Source organism: Heterodontus francisci, chromosome 17 (assembly GCF_036365525.1).
Source record: "Heterodontus francisci isolate sHetFra1 chromosome 17, sHetFra1.hap1, whole genome shotgun sequence".
NCBI classification, from domain to species: domain Eukaryota; kingdom Metazoa; phylum Chordata; class Chondrichthyes; order Heterodontiformes; family Heterodontidae; genus Heterodontus; species Heterodontus francisci.
Genome location: NC_090387.1, coordinates 90,876,448 through 90,896,720, shown reverse-complemented (window position 1 = coordinate 90,896,720; position 20,273 = coordinate 90,876,448). Strand labels below are relative to the sequence as shown.

The window sequence follows — 20,273 nt, the reverse complement described above, 5'->3', positions numbered from 1 at the left end:
ATGAAGTTAGGTCACAGATAAGCCATGATCTCATTAAATGACAGAACAGGCTCAAAACATTAAGTGACCTTTCCTGTTTCTTTGTTCCTATCTTCCTAACATTAATCCCTCAACTAACATCACAAAAAGCAGATGAAGTATTCATTCACCACATTGGTGTTTGCTAGATTGTCATATTTCAGAATTTTTAAACATTAAATTACAATTTCTCTTTCCAGCTGCTGGGAGATGGGTTGTGATTTAGGAGTAGGTTGTGCTTTTATTCCATTATGAATTTATGTTGTGTGTTATAAGTAGTTGGGTAGACTGTCTCAGTGTCGCACAGAGGATCGATTGGATAAACAGTGAGATAGATTGTCTTGCTGTAACACTGACAGAGTGTGAGTTGTAAACAGTGAGGTAGACCTTCTCGGTGTAACACCGATGGTTCAGTTACTCAGTTCAGAACTTGCCCAATTTTTATCTCTGCTCAAGGCCATGTTTTATATCCTATTTACTTTGAAAGTTGCCTGTAATCTGTTATAATGCACACACTTTAGCCACATTCTTGCCAACAGTCTCCAACCTCCCAAATTAGCCCTGTACAACACAGTGAAATGCATAATTTCCTGTCATGTTGCTCTGTTAGAACGACAGATTCACAGTCCAGAATATTTTGCAATTATGTAAATCACAGCCATTATCAATTATCATAAAGTTTCATTGTATAGACTTCACAAACATCAGATGCTGCACTGCTATCACTGAATTCTATCAGATTCAGTTTATTTCAGTTTTATTTAAACATGCTGGAAGAAAAAAGGAGGAGAGACAATATTGATTAAAAGGTACAATTTTAAAGGGTGTGAAACACAGAGAGACAGAATAAAACAGAGAGCCCTGGGGGTTCACATACATAACTCTTAGAACGTGCATGACAAATTGAGAAGGCTGTTAAAAAGCCTTTGGGATCCTTGCCTTTATAAATGAGGCACAGAGTACACAAACAAGGAAGTTATGGTAAAATGTTCTAAATAGCTTTTTGGGCCTCAGCGGGAGTTTTGTGTCCAATGTGAGCATCACATTTTAGGAGGGATGTGAAGACATCAGTGAGATTGCAGAGGAGTACTAGGGTATGTACCAGGGATGAAGGAGTATATGTGGCGAGACTGCAGAAACTGGGATTGTTCTTCATGGAGAAGGTTGAGAGGCGATTTAATAAAAGTCTTCAAAATCATGTGGAGGAAATGTTTGTACTGGCAGTAGTGTCAGGAACCAGAGGACACAGATTGAATGCAATTGGCAAAAGAACCAGAGGGGAGATGGGAATAAAAACATTTAGCCAGTGAGTTATGATCTGGAATGCACTTCCTGATAGGGTGGTGAAAGCAGTAACAAAAGAAATTTTCAGAAGGGAATTGGATAAATATTGTAAGGGAATCAATGCTGAGCTGCTCGGAACTCTGGGATTTGGACTCTGGTACAATCCTGCTCCTCTGAGCTCTGAACTTAGCGCTGCTCATCGGGATATAACCTTATTTATGAGATGGAATTGAATTCTAATGCTGACAAATCTTTTTGTTCATTGTTTGATGAATCTGTGAATCACAGTGAAAGGATATTTCACAACCTGTTTCAGCTGCTCTCGGAATTTGTTCTGAGTCATTGTGTAAATACAGGTGTTTGTGCAGGTACTGAGGAGCTGGAGCAGGTATCCGATAGTACCTGCAATTGGTGAAAGGGTATAGGAATCAGACATGAATGCAATTCGCCGATACAGGTAACACGTAACATAGGTCATCCATAAAACAATAAAACTGCCTGAGATAGTGAAGAGTAAAATGATGGATTTTCTGCGTTTGTCCATCTCAGGGTCACTGGGACTCTTCCTATCACTGTCCGCCTGGAGTCTCCGGTGGACTCTACTAGCTATTAAAATGTGTCTGACGGTCAGAGTGTTGAGGAACAGAATCAAAACGAATGGGAGCAAAGGGGATAGAAGGCGATGAAGAATCCCATATGCTGCCCACAAGATTGAAGTGTAATACTCTGGTATTGTGATGCAAAACCATTCCAAGTTATTGAAGATGTACTGAGCTTTAAATTTGAGGAACCAGGGAATACTTTCCAAAAAGCTCAGCACAGTCACTGCTCCAATAATCACCCTTGCCGTTTTCTCAGTGCAATATTTAGTTTTCAGCTTCTGGCAACAAATGGCCACAAATCGATCAAAGGTGAAAGCAACTGTAAACCAGACAGAACTCATTGTCGTAGCAGGAATGAGCACCATAACCAAACTACAAACAGGAGTAATATCCAGGAAAGAAACTGGGAAATAAACAATCAGCCACCTCAGAATAACATCAGTCATGACAACCATGAGATCGGCTGCTGCCATGGCTACCAGGTAATGAGTGACACATTTGGAGAGACCACAGTTTCCCCGAGACAGGATCACAATCGCCAGCAAGTTAACTGCAAAAAAACAAGGGAGGAATTACTGCTCAAGTTCAAAGCATCAGTTAAACAGGATATTCCATTGAATTTGCTGCATCCTGTATTTGAAAATGACCTCTGATTGTACCAGTGTTTTCAGCAGGAAACGGGTTGTAAAAGAAAATAAATTGTGAATCAATTGAGAGAAATAAAAGCAGCATTAATCTTAAAAACAGACATGAGTTCTGGACATATGACCAGGGGAACAGTGAGGGTAAAGGTTCTGGTGTTAATAGTGTGGGGGGACAAGGGAGGAGGGTGAAAACTTTGCAACACATGGTCTACCTGATCCGATAGTCTCCGATAATGGACCACAATTTCGAAACGACTACTTCAAGCACTTTGTGGAAATCAGTGGATTGATACATTAAACAAGTTCCCCTCAGTATCCACAATCTAATAGAGAAGCTGAACAAAGAGTCAGAACTATTAAAGCACTGTTAAAGAAAAATCAACACTTCTAAACTACAGACATACTCCATTGTCATGTGGATTAGCACCATCCGAACTGTTAATGGGAAGAAAACCTCGAACCCAACTTCCAATCCTACTCAAAGAATGACTTCCAGGGCTACAAATCCAGATTACCTGAGAGTTCAAGACAGAGTCAAATCTTACAGAAAGAAATAACCCATAATTATAACAGGAAATACCATACCAGGAACATATCGAAATTGTCAGAAGGGCAGAAGGTAGGGGTACGAGACCAAAGCAGAGAAGGAATAAATGTTCAGAGAGAGGTGAATCAGCAGCTATCTAATTTTGTTGAACTTTGGAAGGTACTTTATGAAGAAACTGAAGGAATCGTATTCCTATTCATCAAAGACGTCAGTCAGTCAAACATTTGGACGAATCAAAAGCTGAACCTGAAATTCAGAAAGCACCGGATATTACAAACCTCAATGAAGGCCGTCAAAGTCAAGAAACAAGAGTTCAGAGAAAGGCCACCTATCTTCTGTATCTGATAACAACAAGATCACGGAGAGTTATGAAGCCTCCTGACAGCTTGAAGCTGTGAAGTCAGAGATTTGGGAGGAGTTGGGGTAAAATACTGTTTTCCATGCATTAGTATCTAATTCACCACGATCCTGCCAGGAGTTCACAATCTTCTAATGTGCTGCACTCACGTGCCTTCACTTTCCCATCTTTGAAAAGCTAGTGCCACTGAGGCGAGAGTCCTCGGTGTCTGCTAAAGTTAGGGAAGTAATTTGTTGTTATCTTGCTGATTATTTTTAACATCGGACATTGCCAGTCAGGTCAATCTGCAGATGTGAGGGGAGGGGGGACTTTGCAAGTGTTGGGGGTGTGGAAGGGAAAAATTCTGCAAGTAGATACTTCCGGAGGGGAAGGGGGGAGCTCTGCAAGGGGGGTACTGTTACGGGGGGAGGTTGAACCCTGCAAACCAACATCAGGAGACGCTGTAATTAGCGATGCCAGTGCAATCCCCGGTACATCATTATGCTACGTGACCACCTGCCTTTAATTGTGGTGGCGCGTCCAAAAATATCATGGGACCACTGAGATTTTGCACAGCCGCGGCCGTGATTGGCGGGTAACAGAATACAGCCTGTAGTATAAGGGTCTGAAAGGGTTAATATTGAGACAGTGTAAAGAATTCCTCCTACCATGGTGATGTAAGAGATCACGTGAGAGAGACTTCAAGATAGATGCAGCGTGGCTTTAGAGGAGAGACTGGTGTGAAGCTGTACATAGTTAGTATGTAATAAGGTTAATGTTCTAATTGCTCCAGACAGAAGAATCTCTGAGCTAGACTAAGGTGGCAGCGTACCAAACAAACATACAACACACAAATTCATATATATTCACAGTAACCCTAATTTACATCGCATTACACCCCTCTTATACTGACCCCACCTAATGCCTTCGCATTTCCTACTCTGTCTCTCTCAATTCTCTGTGCACCTTGATTTTCCTCTCAAATATTATATCCTTGCTCCCGGATCCCTGCCAAATTAGCTTAAACCAGGGTTGTCCAACCTTTACACGTGGGAGGGGGCCACAGTACATTTTTTGTCTTACATAGGGGGCCGGTGAGACAATTTTGGAAAGATAAAGGCTTTAACAATTAATCTTGCTATAAATCAAAACAACAACAAATGTGTAATTTTGTGAAGAAGCTTTAAATGAAAGGATTAATTTATTGACTTAGTTTCTTGTCACTGTGTTAGATACTGATTTAGTGAGATATCTGGCATTTCTTTTTGCTAGCAAAAGTAGTCAATGTTTGCCTGCACACTTGTGGCGATGCAGAGCATCCTGGTTAGATATCCATTTGTTAGGAGTGATCTTGATGACTCTCTCTCTCTTTCTCTTCCCACCCCCCATCCATCGTCTCTCCCTCTCTGTAACCCCCCCTCTCCCTCTGTACCTCCCTCTTCCTCTGTACCCCCTATCCCTTTGTCCCCCCGTCCCAAATCTCCCTCTGTTGCCCCTCTCCTGCACTGTCCCACCCTCTCTCTGTCCGTCTCCTTCTCTCTCTGCCTCCCATAAGCCTTCCCTCTCTCTCTCTCTGCCCCCACTCTCTCTCTCTCTCTCTCTCTCTGCCCCCACATTCTCTCTGTCCCCCTCTCTCTGTCGCCCCCCTCTCTCTGTCACCCCCCTCTCTCTCTGTGCTCCCCTATCTCTGCCCCCTCTTTCTCTCTGTCCTCTTCTCTCTCTCTGTCCCCCCTCTTACTCTGTGTCCCCCCACACTCTGTGTCCCCCCGTCACTCTATGACCCCTCCCTCTATGACCCCCTCCCTCTCATTCTGTGTCCCCTCCTTCACTCTGTGTCCCCCCCTTCATTCCCCCCCCCCCCATTTGCGCATCCCCCGCAGTTCATGGTGCTGGTAATATATGGAGATTACCACTTTTGAGGTCCTGTTTGCTAGTTTCTTTCCTAGCTCCCTAAACTATGCCTGCCGGATCACATTCCTCTTTCAACATATTTCGGTATGAGCCATGACTGATGGCTGTTCAGCTCCCCCCTTAGAGGACTATGCAACTGCTCTGTGACATCCTTGTCTCTGGCACCAGGGAGGCAACATACTATCCTGTATTTGCCACTTGTCTCTTCCCCTAACTATAGCGTCCCCTTGCATTTTTGCTTTTCCAATCTTCCTCCTGCCCCTCTGTACAGCTGAGCCATCCATGAGGCTGTGGACTAGATTCTGGCTGCACACCTCAGAGGAACCATCACTCTCACCAGTATTCAGAACAGAATACTGGTTCGTGAGTGGGATGAACTCAGGGATCTCCTGAATTATCTGCCTGGTCCTTCTTGACTCTCTGGCAGTCACCAATTCTCTCTCTGCCTGAATATCATTAAACTGCAGGGTGACCACCAGTCTCCTTCTCTCGACATTGCTTTCCTCCTTTAAGATACTCTTAAAACCTACCTCTTTGACCAACCTTTTGGCCATCTGACCTGGTAGATCCTTATGTTACTCAGTGTCATATTTTGTTTTATAAATGCTCCTGTGAAGCGTGTTCGGACGTTTAATTACATTAAAAGTGGTGTATAACTGTAGGTTGCTGTTCAGAGAGAGACATTTCTCAGGGCATAATAGGGCAGCACAGTGGCGCAGTAGTTAGCACTGCTACCTCACAGCTGCAACGACCCGGGTTGGATTCTGAGTAATGCCTGTGCGGAGTTTGCAAGTTCTCCCTGTGACCGCGTGAGTTTTCGCTGGGTGCTCCGGTTTCCTCCCACAGCTGAAGACTTGCTGATTGATATATAAATTGGCCCTTATAAGTTGTCCCTAGTGTAGGTCAGGAATATGGGATTACTGTAGTGTTAATATAAATGGGTGGTTGTTGGTCGGTACAGACTCGGTTGGCTGAAGGGCCTGTTTCAGTGCTGTATCTCTTTTTTTTTTAAATTGAAAAATAGGCACTGAATCAAACTTTGGGATATTAAGAGTGGTGACCAAAAGCTTCATCAAAGAAGTTGGTTGAAGGAAGATCTTAAAAAAGGAGGCGAAAGAGGTCGCAGAAGGATTGGGGTGGGAATTCCAGAGCATGGAATCCAGGATAGCTGCAAGAATGACCACCAATAGTGGAGTGAAGGGATGCACAAATGAACAGTGTCAGTGGAATGGAGAGATCAGAGGGCTTTGAAGTTGTGGAGGATAGGGAGCGGGCAAGGGTATGAAAGAATTTAAACAGGAGCTGTAGGAATTTAATTTGGAGGAACCAGGAGTAAATGAAACTGACTGCACACATGGCGAGGGGTGAGTTGGATTTTGTGTGGGATAGGTTATGGACAGTGGAGTATTCGATGTGCTGAAGTTTGTGGAGGGGGAGGATGGGAGGCTGACCAGGAGAGCATTGGAAGCATGGCGGTGGGTTTCAGCAGACGGTGAAATGAGTTGGGGCAGAGGCTGTTCATGTTGTGGAGGTGATGGTAAATGTGGGGTCAGATGGTTAACTCAAGGTGAAATAGAATGCTGAGGTTGTGAACGATCAGTTTCAACTTGAGGCAAGAGCTCGGGTTCAGGATGAAATGGTTGTCAAGGTTGCAGAGATTGTTTTCTGGGCCGGAACCGACTGATTCAGACATCACAGCTCGATTTAACCGTTTTTCTTGACTTGTTGAATGTTGAACACTGAAGAATTAAATACATGCTATCTACATATTAGATAGAGGGAAATCTACCTGATTGCTATTGCCTGATATTGACTGGAACTGCACATTGTTCACCTGGTTTAAAAGGAGCTCCTTTGAATTGTGGAGGTGTATTAACAGTGGCTTTCAAGACTTATACATAAATAATACGTGAGATATTAGGGGCAAAGTGTGCAAATGAACCCAACTGCTGCAAACAGGCACCAGTTTGAGAGAGGAGGGAATAGAACTGGCAGGGAAGACATTTACTTTTTATACTTGCTTGGTGATCCATAACCAGCCATGCCCCATCCTGCATCGAATTCACAAATACAAACACAGAAATGATACAATATCACACTAAAATTTCAACCTTAACAACTTCAAGAGTGTGATGTCACGATGTCGAGGAAGGGATTTAGATCTGATCAGGGAGTGAGGGGAAAGCCAATCCTGGGAAGGCCAAAGCAAAAAGAGACAGAAGAAACAAAATAGAAGAGAATTTCACAGGATAGGACAGAGATGGGTGAAGGTTAGGGTGGAAGATGGGATTCAGAAGGTAGGATCCAGGGATTTATAGACAAGTATTTCAAATTAATGAATGGAGAACGGGAGCCAGTAGATCACAGTAATGACAGGAATGGTAGATGAATGGAGCTTACTGTGGAAGAAAGAGCTTTCATTGATATCATGACTTTCAGGGCTGTGGGATATCTTATAGTGCTTCCCAACCAGATCTGGATCAAGGTCACAAAACAGATAAAGAAAAGAAGGACCATTGGATTTACCTTCAATTCCAACATCCAGAAACCCCCCATAATGTATCCACACTCCACACGGGAGAGTATTCAATAGTTTCTCACATGCTCCAGGGTATCTGTTCTAATATCCAAACCAAAATCCAGTCTCTATAGCTTGATGACTTTTTGTTTTAAGAACTTCCTGAACGCTGTTGCAAATTTGTCAATATCCAGTTTGTAACTGTGTCCACTTGACCCATTGTCATGGCTTGGTCTGAAATAGTGCCCAGTACGCATATCGTTTTAGCCTTTTCACATCAGTAAATACATCTTTCAGCCACTCCTTTCAAGGCTGAAAAGTCCAAGTTTTATCAATTGTCCTTCACAACTTGTTCTTAGTGACAAGAGATCTTCTGGTTGTTCTCGAAACTACTTTTTTTTATACTCAGAACCAGAGCTGGAGTTAATGCTCAGTTTGAGCATTGCTCCTTCATTGTGGTTCCAATGTTATAAATACATGATTCAATTTCAATTTATTTTGATGAATATTGCTGCACAGTGATTCAGCAACTGGCCAGCAGGTCTTCTAGAACTCTGGGATTATACTTGACAATTACACCACCATTTCTAAAATAAACACGTTTTTATAACATCGGCTAATAATACAATACAGAAGGAGGCCACCTGATCTGTTGTGTTAGTGCTAGTTCTTTGACAAAGCTATCCAATTAGCCCCACTCCCCTGCTCTTTCCACATAAAACTCCAATTTCTTCCCCTTCATGTGTTTATCCAATTCTGTTTTATTATTGAATCTGCTTCCACTGCTCTTTCAGGCAGTGCATCCCAGATCACAAGAACGTGCTGATAAAAAGTCCCCTCATGTCACCTCTGGTTCTTTTGTCAATTATCTTAAATCTGTGTCCTCTAGTTACCTTGTCCCACTGGTAACAGTTTTGCCTTATTTAACCTATTGAACCCCTTCATGATTTTGAATGCCTCCATCAAATCTCCAGTTAAACTTCTCTGTTCCAGACTGAACAAACCCCCAGCTTCTCCAGTCTGTTCAAGTAACTGATGCAATTCATCCCTGGGACCATTCTAGTAAATCGCATCTCTGCTCTCTTTAAAGCCTTGGCTTTATTCCGAAAATATGGTGTGTGGAATTGGCCAGAATACTGTAGCTCAGACCTAAACAGTGTTTAAGGAATGGTTAGCAAAACGTTATTGTTTATTTGTTCTAAACATGTCTTCGTAAAGCCAAGAAACACCATATGCCTTTTTGACTGTTTTCTCAACTTGCAGTGCCATCTTCAAAAAGATGTACATACATCCTCATTCTTTCTACCAAACTTAATCACATCACATTTCACTGCATTAAGTTTCATCTGTCTTGTCTCTGCCCATTTCACCAATCTATGTCGTCCTGAAGTCTATCAGTTCCAAGTTATGTGTCACCTATAAACTTTAAAATGATGAGCTGTATACCCAACACAGTGGTGCAGTGATTAGCCCCGCAGCCTCACAGCTCCAGCGATTCGGGTTCAGTTCTGGGTACTGCCTGTGAGGAGTTTGCAAGTTCTCCCTGTGTCTGTGTGGGTTTCTGTTGTGTGCTCCGGTTTCCTCTCACAGCCAAAGACTTGTAGGTTGATAGGTAAATTGGCCATTGTAAATTGCCCTTAGTGTAAGTAGGTGGTAGAAGAATAGTGGGGATGTGGTAGAGCATATGGGATCAATATAGGATTAGTACAAATGGGTGGTTGCTGTTCGGCACAGACTCAGTGGGCCAAAGGGCCTGTTTCAGTGCTGTATCTCTAAATAAATAAAATAAATAAGTAACACCATGTCATTAATATCGATCTATCAAAAAGAGCAGTAGTCCAAATTTTGAAACCTAGCAGATGCCATTGTATGCCACCCTTCAATCTGAGAAACAATCATTCACCACAGCTCTCCGCTTTCTTTCACTTTCCCAATTTCATATTGACACAACATATCTTGTCCATAAATCTCCAGTAAGGCTCAGGTGCCCCTTCCCCCTTTATAATCCTCTCAATGACCTTCTAAGTATTTGCTAAAAGAGCAGATCGAAGAAGGTGAGGTAACACATGAAATCAAACATCCCACAGTGGGATTCCACAACCATTATTATTGATAGAAAAATCACCAAGTAAATACCACATGTGCAGTACATACTCACCAAAAACATGTGACTGTGTTATGAAGATATTAGACACAGTGCCACATCATTAAACCTCCAGAAATAAAACAAATAGTAAAGACATTGGCAAGAATTTCTTTACAGTAGCACTGGTTTTTCAGCACAATTCACCTGAAATCGGCCAAACAATTGCAAAAGATCGTGGAATTATAAGCATAAATTGTGTTCAGCGCAAATAGTATTTCTCCAATCTTTTGTTTTAGTTTTTAAAATATTGCACTAGATACTGACCCTGTCCACAGAACTGGCCGCCTTTCCTGATCTAATTAATCATCATGGAGTGATTCCACTAATTGCACCTATTTGTGAGCCTTCAAGGAGGTGCTGAAAATTAAGCTTTGTTTTTGTTTAGGCACAAGGACTCTAAGAAGCATGTTTTAAAAGTATTAAACATCATTTTTTTTAATTACGAAGAAATTGACTATTGTACACCAGTGTAATTATGGAATGGTTCTGTATTTTTTACATTATTTTCAATTTTTATAATAGGTTTACACAAAGGTGAAAGACTGGACACATTGATTTCAAACGCTGATTTTTTTTGTGATAAACACATTTTCAGCTGTTTAATAAAACTGCATGAGATTATCATTCTTAAATATATCAAGGGATATCATAAATACAATCTTTATATCATGAGATGCTAAAATGCTGATCAATTGTGCTGATCCATGGCAGATTTGCAGATTTGATATTCAGAGACATACAAATGAGTTTGAACGAAACTTGAGAGGGAATAAAAGCATTTCTCAAAACTGGCATAATCTTGAGCACAATTTGTAACCAGATTGCCGATTGTGCTCAAAAGCAGAAACACTTGGTCAATGACAGCAATGAACAGATATTAATTACTTACTGGGCACTCCGATGGCCCCAAGCACAGGGCAGAAAATGAACTCAACATCAGCGAGTGTCGGTAGTGCACTGAATGGATATTTCATGTTCAGATTAAAGCAATGACTTTAACTGAGACTGTGATCATCTAATGGAGCATTTATACAGACAGAATAAATCCTCCAGGGACACAGTTAGTTTGGGTGATCATTGGCATTACTTACAGTCATTTGAACAAACAGAGCTGATAGAAGCAAACAGCATTAAAGATTAGTTCAGAAAAAGGAAGGAACAGAAAGTGGTGAATGGCGGAGGTGAGAGAGATAAACCAAAATTATTTTTTCAAGTGTGTGTGTAAATACATGGAGCGTGGCCAATAAAGTTAGAGGGCTGCAGCAACAAATAGCCATATGGAATTATGATTTAGTGGCAACAATGAAAATAAAACATAATACTCTCAATTGATATGATGGTCTTTTTATAAACCATGCACCCAAAGGAGTAACTCTGCTTCTCTCTCCACAGATGCTGCCAGACCTGCTGAATATTTCCAGCATTTCTTGTTTTTATTTCAGATTTCCAGCATCCGCAGTATTTTACTTTTATTTTAGTGAATATTCAAAAATCAGTTCAATTCTGGTCATTTATCATCATTAGGCAAACTGAGGGAGAGGGAAATGGGCGCCAAAAAATAAACCTCATGCTGCTTCAACCTTCATCAACTATCACAACTGTTCCAATGTTAGATTGTTTCGCTTTTATAATTATCATTATTACTAAAATAAACAAGTTGAAAACCAACATGAACAGATAAAGAGTAAATGAGCAATGGGAAGCCTCTAAAGTAGAGACTGTTGGAGTACAGATGAGGTACATTCCATGAGGGTGAGAATGGTCACCCAACGCTACAGTTCTGTGGATGACGAGATTAACTTGAAACACAAAAATAGGTTTCTGATAAATTTCAGGGTCAGATACAGTACAGAGCCAAGAACAATACAAAAAGAACAGAGTAGAACTTATAAAGGAAATAAGAGGGACAATGAGATGTTATTGGAAACGATTAGCGGTATCATTAAAAATGAACACTGAGGTTTTTTTATCAACAGGCAAAGAATAAAAGGTCTATTTTGGCACAAAAAAGGAAATCTTACTGAGAGTGGGGAATATGGCTGAGGTAATAAGAAAAAGGAACGAGAGTAGGCCATTCCGCCCCTTGACCCTGCTCCACCGTCCAGTAAGTTCATGGCTGATATTGTAACTCAGTTCCACCTTCCCGCAGGTCCCCATATCCCTTCATTTCCTTCATACCCAAAAATCTGGGGAAGAGAATTCAAAAGATTCACAACCCGACCCTTTGAATGAAGAAATTTCTCCTCATCTCAGTCCTAAATGACTAACTAACCCTTATTGTTTCTGATGAACAGGTACATGCCAGTGTTTATGCTTCTCTCACCATACTTCATCTGATCCCATCAACAAATCCTTCCATTCCTTTCTCCCCAATATGTCTTTATCTAACTTATCTGTGGCTAAGCTTGTAGCAGGCCTGCCTCTGAGTTAGAAGGCAATGGGCTCAAGTTGCACTCCAGGATCCGAGCACAAAAATCGAGGCTGATACTCCAGTGCAGCACTGAGGGAGTGCTGCACCATCGGCAGTGCTGTACTTTGGATGAGATGCTAAAGCAAGGCCCCATCTGCTCTCTCAGATTGCTGGAAAATATCCCGTGGCACGATTCTGAAGAAGAGCAGGGGAGTTATCCATGGTGCTCTGGCCAATGCCAATCCCTCAATCAACATCAGAAGAACAGATTATCTGGTTTGTGGTGGCAAACAACACATTCTAACCATTCCCTGGGTAAAGAAGTCGCTCCTGATCATAAGAATATTAGAAATAGGAACAGGAGAAGGCCATCTGGCCCATGGAGTCTGTTCCACCAGTCAATTACTGTTCTGTTTGTGGCCTTAACTCCACTTTCCTGCCTGCCCCGATAACCGTCGACTCCCTTGTAGATCAAAATCTGTCCAACTCAGACTCAAATATAATTAATGACCCAGCCTCCACTGCTCTCTGGGGTAGAGAATTTCAAAGATTAAAGACCCTTAGAGAAAATAAACTCCTCATCATCATCTTAAATGGGACGCCCCTTACTCTGAAACTATGCCCACAAGTTCTAGATTCTCCCATGAGGGGAAACATCCTCTCACATCCCTCTGTACCTCGGCATTCTGCAGTCTCTCCCATTTAAATAATATTCTGCTTTTCCATTCTTCCCGCCAAAGTGGACAACCTCACATTTTACCACAATATCGGCTATCTGCCAAAATTTTGCACACTGACTCAACCTATCTATATCCCTTTACAAACTCTTTGTGTCCTCCTCACAACTTGTGTTCCCACATATTTTTATATCATCAGCAAATTTGGCGACAATACATTCAGTTTTTTCATCCAAGTCATTTATATTGTCATGCTGATGAGAAGTGCAGTGATGGAAATACAGAATCAAACTGAAGAGTTATAAAAATTTGCAACAGTTTTAAAGGGACTGGTACATGTGCTGTCAACAAAAGGGAGGACAAGACACATGACCCTCAGCATCTCTTGCACTCATCCACATCCTTGTCTACTAAAACTGAAGAATAATTAAGCCCTGTCTGCATTGAAATGTGACAGATAATCACACTTGGATGTGAGCTGTACTCAAAAACAATGAGACAATACTTTTCTCAGACTTCCCATTTCCGAATATCCTCCATTACAATGGAATGTGAACCACCCTGAGTTCAGAATGGGGCCAGTTTCAAGGTCATGAAACAGCCCAACTTGGACTGAAACCTGAAGTCAAATGGACGAAGCCAACCCTTGTGAAGTTCACCTTATCAGGGAATCATTTTGAGGAACACAGGGAGAGAACACAGCAACATCACAGAAGGCAATCGAGCCAGGGGCTGTGGAAAGATCCAGCAAAAACAAGGAAGGAGCCCTGCTACAAATTCTACACTTCAACATTTTGCAGCAGAAAACTGAAAGTGTCTGTCACCTTCAATCTGAAATCTTAACCATCAAAAATCTCCAGCATCTCAACAAGTCAATACTGCAAACAAACAAGGCCTGCATCTTCAAAAAAAAGATTGTCCTACTTGGGAGATTCAACAGTTTTACCGTAAACCACAAAAACCTACCATACATTGAATTCTTACCCTTAACCTTCCATCTTCTCTTGAGAGTGAATGTGTGTGTGAGTGGAGTTGCAAATATTTCGGGGAATGAATATTGTTCAATAATTAGTTCACCTTCTGTTTTAAACCTACAAGAAAACTTGTCACTGTCTGTTTATTTGGAAAGTAAAATGCTCAGGGCTTATCATTTTAAACAAAACCTAATTGCTATCAGTTGGAATGTGAACAGTGGGAACTACCCCCTTACACCTGTCTCTAACAATATAGATTGTAAATTGTTGAAGCCCCAGCACTGATCCCTGTAGAACTCCACTAGTTACTGTTTGCCAATCTGAAAAATACCCATTTATCCCAACTCTCTGTTTCCAGTTAGTTAGCCAGTCCTCTATGCATATTACCCCCAACACCATGAGTTCTTATCTTGTGTAGCAACATTTTATGTGTCACTTTATCGAATGCCTTTTGGAAATCCAAATGCATACAACTACTGATTCCCCTATATTCACCCTGCTTGTTACATCCTAAAAGAACATGAATAAATTTGTCAAATATGATTTCTCTTTTGTTTTTTCTGTAGGTTTTTTTTGGGAAGAATGTGGTGTGCCTTTAAGGCTGGAAAAGGTGCCATACTGCTACAAGGCAGCAAGCCCTAAAACTGAGTTGAAGAATGCATTCTCATTGACCCGGGATACAACCATTCGGAGACTGTGATTCAAAGAGTGCATTCTCGTTGCCTGGGATACAGCCATTCAGGACCAGAGATTGAGAGATACATTGTTACAATTTAATTTTGAATTGGCTTATAGTGGAAACAGAAAGTTCTAACTCAAAAAACAGACATACAGCTGTGTGTTAGCACCTGAAATGAGTGCTCTCAGACCATTTAAACTGAAGGAAGAGAATTTAGTCTGTTTATTTATTATTCTCTCTCAAAATTCTAAAAAAAACAAGGCAAAACAAAGATCTCTGCTAAGTTAAACTGAAGGAAGAGTAGTTGGACAGTGACAATCTTTTATGCCTCAAACATTCTAAAGCCAAATTGAATCATTAAAAAGAGTTTGCAAGTTGTTATTCATTGAACTTTATCACTGGAGAAGGAAAGCATCAATTTCAACTTCTGAATTAGACTACGGACCATTCTACTGTTGAAGAACCTTTTTTTCCCCATCAGACGGCTGTGAGAACTTCAAGCAACCTTGAACTGTTCCACATCCAGCAGGAGCATAAATCTGCAAGGACTTGATTTTTTTTTCTATTTTAAATGTTGTTTATATCTTAGTAGTGTATAAGAATTTAGTTTTTCTAAGTAAACAGTTAACTTGTTGATTTAAAGACACCTGGTTTGGTTCGTCTCATTCGGGGGTTGATAGATGGTACAATCAATTATCAACTGCACGGCCAAGGTTTGTGTCATCAGCAAATTTCCCCAATCATGCCTCCCACATTTCAGTCCAAGTCATTAATATATACCACAAACAGCAAGGGACCCAACACTGAACCCTGTGGAACACCACTGGAAACAGCTTTCCATTCACAAAAAACATCCGTCGACTACTAACCTTTGTCTCCTGGCCCTGAGCCAATTCTAGTTCCAACCTGCCTCATTGCCCTGTATCCCATGGGCTTTCATTTTACTGACCAGTCTGCCATTTGGGATCTTGTCAAATGCCTTACTAAAATCCATGTAGACCACATCCACTGCACTGCCCTCATCAATTCTTCTTGTTACTTCCTCAAAAAACTCAATTATGTTAGTAGGACATGACCTTCCCTCAACAAATCCATGATGACTATCCCTGATTAATCTGTGCCTTTCTAAGTGGCAGTTTATCCTGTTCCTCAGAATTGATTCTAACCATTTACCCATGACTGAGATCAGGCTGACCAGCCTATAATTATTTGGCCTATCCCTCACATCCTTTTTAAACAATGGTACAATATGCACAGACCTCCAATCATCTGGTACCTTGCTGGTATCCAGTGAGGATTTGAAAATGATCCTCATCACGTCCATTATTCCCTCCCTGGCTTCCTTTAACAAACCTGCAGAACAATAACTGAACAACCACTCCAGCAGAGACATCACAAAGTGACTTTCAGACTCTTCATCCACACCACCAGCTTTGTGCTGGGTTGTATCCTGTACAGCACTTCAACAAGTTCACGACTCAAACACCCATGCCTACACCTTTAAATCCTGGGAAGATACAATAAGTTTACTGTATACCACATACACTTCGCTCACTTTGGACTTTAGACTATCCACTCTTTTCTTTCTATCTATTAATTGTGTATATGTGTGTGAGGGAATGTGTATATGGGTGAAGTTACAAACATTTTGGGAATTGTGTAAAAATAAACATTTATCCCTCACCCCACCCCCACACAGAAGAAAAGATAGAAATTGAAAGATAGCATACAAATGGATCTGCTGGTTTGAAAAAGAGTTCGCTGTGAATCCTTGTTTCTTTCGCTGGGAGAAAAAAAAATTAAAAACAGTGCAGGCCTGTTTCTCCTTTATCCTCGTTCATGGACTTCAAACTTTGGAAAGTTTCAGGGGATGGATTCTATACTGCAGACTTCATTGGTGAAATCTCAGTCACAGTTCAATGGCAAAAATTCTGTTACAATTTCTCAGTGGTACAGAGTTTCAAAGGTCACCTTTTTGTCTCTGCCTCTCGGTAGCTTAAAGATGATGTTCTGGCAGGGTCCTTCTCCCTGATGAGATGGGCCTCTCTCGCCCTTCTGGCTTTCTGCACAGTCAATGGCCGGAATTCTACACCGCCCTCCGCCCCGTCCCCTACGCCACACAGACTAGAGGCGGGGAAGGGTCATAAAATTGAGTGGGAGGCAGGGGGAGGGTGCCCTTCCCATCACCTTCCACTGCCAATGCAATTTTCTGAAGAGTGGCAGTGGCGAGAAACGGCCCACACACCCCAAGCCAATTAAAGCCTGAAGTGGCCAATTAACTGCCACTTAAGGGCTTCCTCACCTCCCACCCCCACCGCTGTTATATTACCAGTAGTGGGAAGATGGCTTCGTTCCCCCAGGGGGCTGTTTCATAAAACCTGGGGGCCTCCTTGTGGACTGGGTGGGGAGGGGCCCTCCTGATTGGGCACACTATGCCCCACAGAGGGTCCCCCCTCCCATGGCACAACCGCCCCACTGCACTACATCACCCCCACCACCAACTGACTCTCCTAGCCTCACATGGGCCCGGCCAATTGTCCCCAGCGAGACCCCAAGCATTTACCATTTCTCTGCGGCTGTTGTCCCTCCTTCCCCTCTCCCCGCCTGCAGTCCCAGCAGTGCCCATTGCTCCCGGTGGTGCTGCTGGAACTGAGAGTCGCCAGTCCGCTGATTGGCCAGCAGCACTTGGAAATGGTACTTCCTGCCTCAGAGGGGTGGAAGTCCCACCTGATGCCAATTAAGGACCTGGGCTACTTAAAATTATAGTATGGCTCCCAGGCTGGGTGGCAGCCGGCTCGTCTCTGACTTTTTGGCCGGTGGGCCAGGCATCCAGTCCAATGTAAAATTCCGGCCAACGTCTCTTATTAAAACCCATTAGCAGAGACTTGACTCTTGGTCACATTCCAACGGCAGGTTTCATGGCAGGGGATTGGAGAATTGGGGCAAAACCGCCCACCATGGAACCCAATGCCAGGTTTCCCGATTCCAATTCTCCCAGGACTTCTCAAGTGGCCCATTAAATAAGTTAAGGGCCTCTTCCAGCATCTGCTGGAATCTTACCAGCAGTTGTGCGAATTGGGGGCGGGGCTCTGTTGCATGGGGAGGACAACTTGGGAAATGTGGTGCCCTCCCTGTGGGCTTGGGAGTGTCCCTGCTTCATGGGCAATTTGTGGCACACAAAATCTCCCACTGGGACCCACCTCCCTGTGGACCAAATGCCCAACCCCAACCCTACCTAACCAGGGCCTCCTGCTGTGACCCCAGCAACCCTGCCTCACCTACCTCTTCTCAGGGGTTCCAGCGCTGGAGCCTCTGCAGCATCGGCATTTGTCATTGCTCCTGATGGTGCTGCCGATACTGCTGAGCTGCTGGCCCTGTGATTGGCTGACAGCACTTGGGGGTGGGATCCCCATCTGTAGTAATATGCATGCAATAAGGGTCCAACTGCAATCATGGGTGAGTTTAATCTGCATATAGATTGGCCAAACCAATTTAGTAATAATGCTGTGGAGGAGGAAATCCTGGAGTGTGTACGTGATGTTTCTTTGCGACCAATATGTTGAGGAACCATCTAGAGAACAGATTATCCTGGACTGGGTATTGTGCAATGAGAAAGAATTAATTAACAATATGATTATGTGGGGTCCCTTGGGGAGGAGCGACCATAACATGATAGAATTCTTCTTTCAGATGTAGAGCGAAGTAGTGGAATCCGAAATGAGGGTCCTGAATCTAAATAAAGGAAACTACAAAGGTATGAGGCGTGAGTTGGCTATGGTAGATTGGGGAACTTTGCTAAAAGGGTTGACGGTGGATAGGCAATGGATAATATTTAAAGAATGCGTGCATGAATTCCAACAATTATTCATTCCAATCTGGTGCAAAAATAAAACCAGAAAGGTGGCTCAACTGTGGCTTACAAAAGAAATTAGGGATTGTATTAGATCCAAAGAGGAGGCAAATAAAATAGCCAGAAAAAGTAGCAAGTCTGAGGTTTGGGAGCAGTTTAGAATTCAGCAAAGGAGGACAAAAAGGTTGACTAAGCGGGTTAAATTGAGTGAGAGTAAACTTGTGGGGAACATAAAAACTGACTGTAAAAGATTCTATAAATATGTGAAGAAAAAAAGATTAGTGAAGACAAATGTAGGTCAGAAACGGGGGAAATTATAATGGGGAACAAAGATTTGGCAGAACAATTAAACACATACTTTGGTTCTGTCTTCACAAAGGAGGACAAAAATAACCTCCCAGAAATGTTAGGGAAACAACGATCTAATGAGAGGGAGGAAATGAAGGAAATCAGTATTAGTAAAAAAAAAAGTGCTGAGGAAATTAATGGGGTTAAAGGCAGACAAATCCCCAGGGCCTGATAATCTACATTCCAGAGTACTAAAGGAAGTAGCCCTGGAAGTAGTGGATGCATTAGTGGTCATCTTCCAAAATCGTATAGACTCTGGAGCAGTTCCTACAGATTGGAGGGTGGCAAATGTCACCCCATTATTTAAAAAAGGAGGGAGAGAAAATACAGGGAACAACAGACCTTACATCAGTAGTGGGGGAAATGCCAGAGTCTATTATAAAGGAAATGATAGCAGAACACCTGGAAAGCATAAACAGGATTGGACAAAGTAAGTATGGGTTTATGAAAGGGAAATAATTTTTAACAAATCTACTGGAGTTTTTTGAGGATGTAACTAGTAGTATAGATAAGGGATACCAGTGCATATGGTGTATTTGGATTTTCAGAAAGCTTTTGATAAGGTCTCGCATAACTGGTTAGTGTGCAAAATTAAAGCACATGGGATCAGGAGTAATATACTGGCATGGATTGAGAATTGGTTGACAGACAGGAAACAGAGAGTAGGAATAAATGGGTCTTTTTCCTGCTGGCAGGCAGTGACTAGTGGGGTACCGCAGGGATCAGTGCTTGGGCCCCAGCTATTAACAATATATATTAATGATTTGGGAGAGGGAACTAAATACAACATTTCTAAGTTTGCAGATGACACAAAGCTGGGGGGCAGTGGGGGAGCGGGGGATGGAGGAATGTGAGCTGTGAGGAGGATGCAAAGAGGCTCCAATGTGATTTGGACAAGTTGGGTGAGTGGGAAAATGCATAGCAGATGCAGTATAACGTGGATAAATGTGAGGTTATTCACTTTGGTGGCAAAAACAGAAAGGCAGATTATTATCTGAATTGTGATAGATTGGGAAAGAGGGAGGACAACGAGACCTGTGTGTCATTGCACACCAGTTGCTGAAAGCAAGCATTCAGGTGCAGCAAGCCGTTAGCAAGCAGTTAGCAAGGTGAACGGTATGTTGGCCTTCATTGCAAGAGGATTTGAATACAGGAGCAAGGATGTTTTACTGCAGTTATACAGTGCCTTGCTGAGATCACACCCGGAATATTGTGTGCAGTTTTGGTCTCCTTATCTGAGGAAGGATATTCTTGCCATGGAGGGAGTGCAAAAAGATTTACTAGGCTGATTCCTGGGATGGCAGGATTGGCATATGAGGAGAGATTGG

The 20,273-nt window shown here is 42.4% G+C and overlaps 1 protein-coding gene across 1 annotated transcript; it reads right to left on the bottom strand.

Annotated features, from left to right (window-relative positions):
- Window positions 1-1,561: 1,561 nt before the first annotated feature.
- On the bottom strand, window positions 1,562-10,981 carry LOC137378626 (probable G-protein coupled receptor 139). Its single transcript, XM_068048920.1, has 2 exons — window positions 10,897-10,981; window positions 1,562-2,454 (listed from the first exon to the last, which is right to left on the bottom strand). The coding sequence occupies exons 1-2, from the start codon at window positions 10,979-10,981 to the stop codon at window positions 1,562-1,564; spliced, it is 978 nt and encodes a 325-aa protein (XP_067905021.1).
- Between the last annotated feature and the right edge of the window lie 9,292 nt (window positions 10,982-20,273).

Coding starts and splice junctions, on each gene's coding strand:
- LOC137378626 (XM_068048920.1), bottom strand. CDS start 10,981: ATGAAATATCCATTCAGTGCACTACCGACACTCGCTGATGTTGAGTTC. Junction 2,455..10,896: donor TGGGGCCATCGGAGTGCCCA/GTAAGTAATTAA, acceptor GTTTTTTTGCAG/TTAACTTGCTGGCGATTGTG.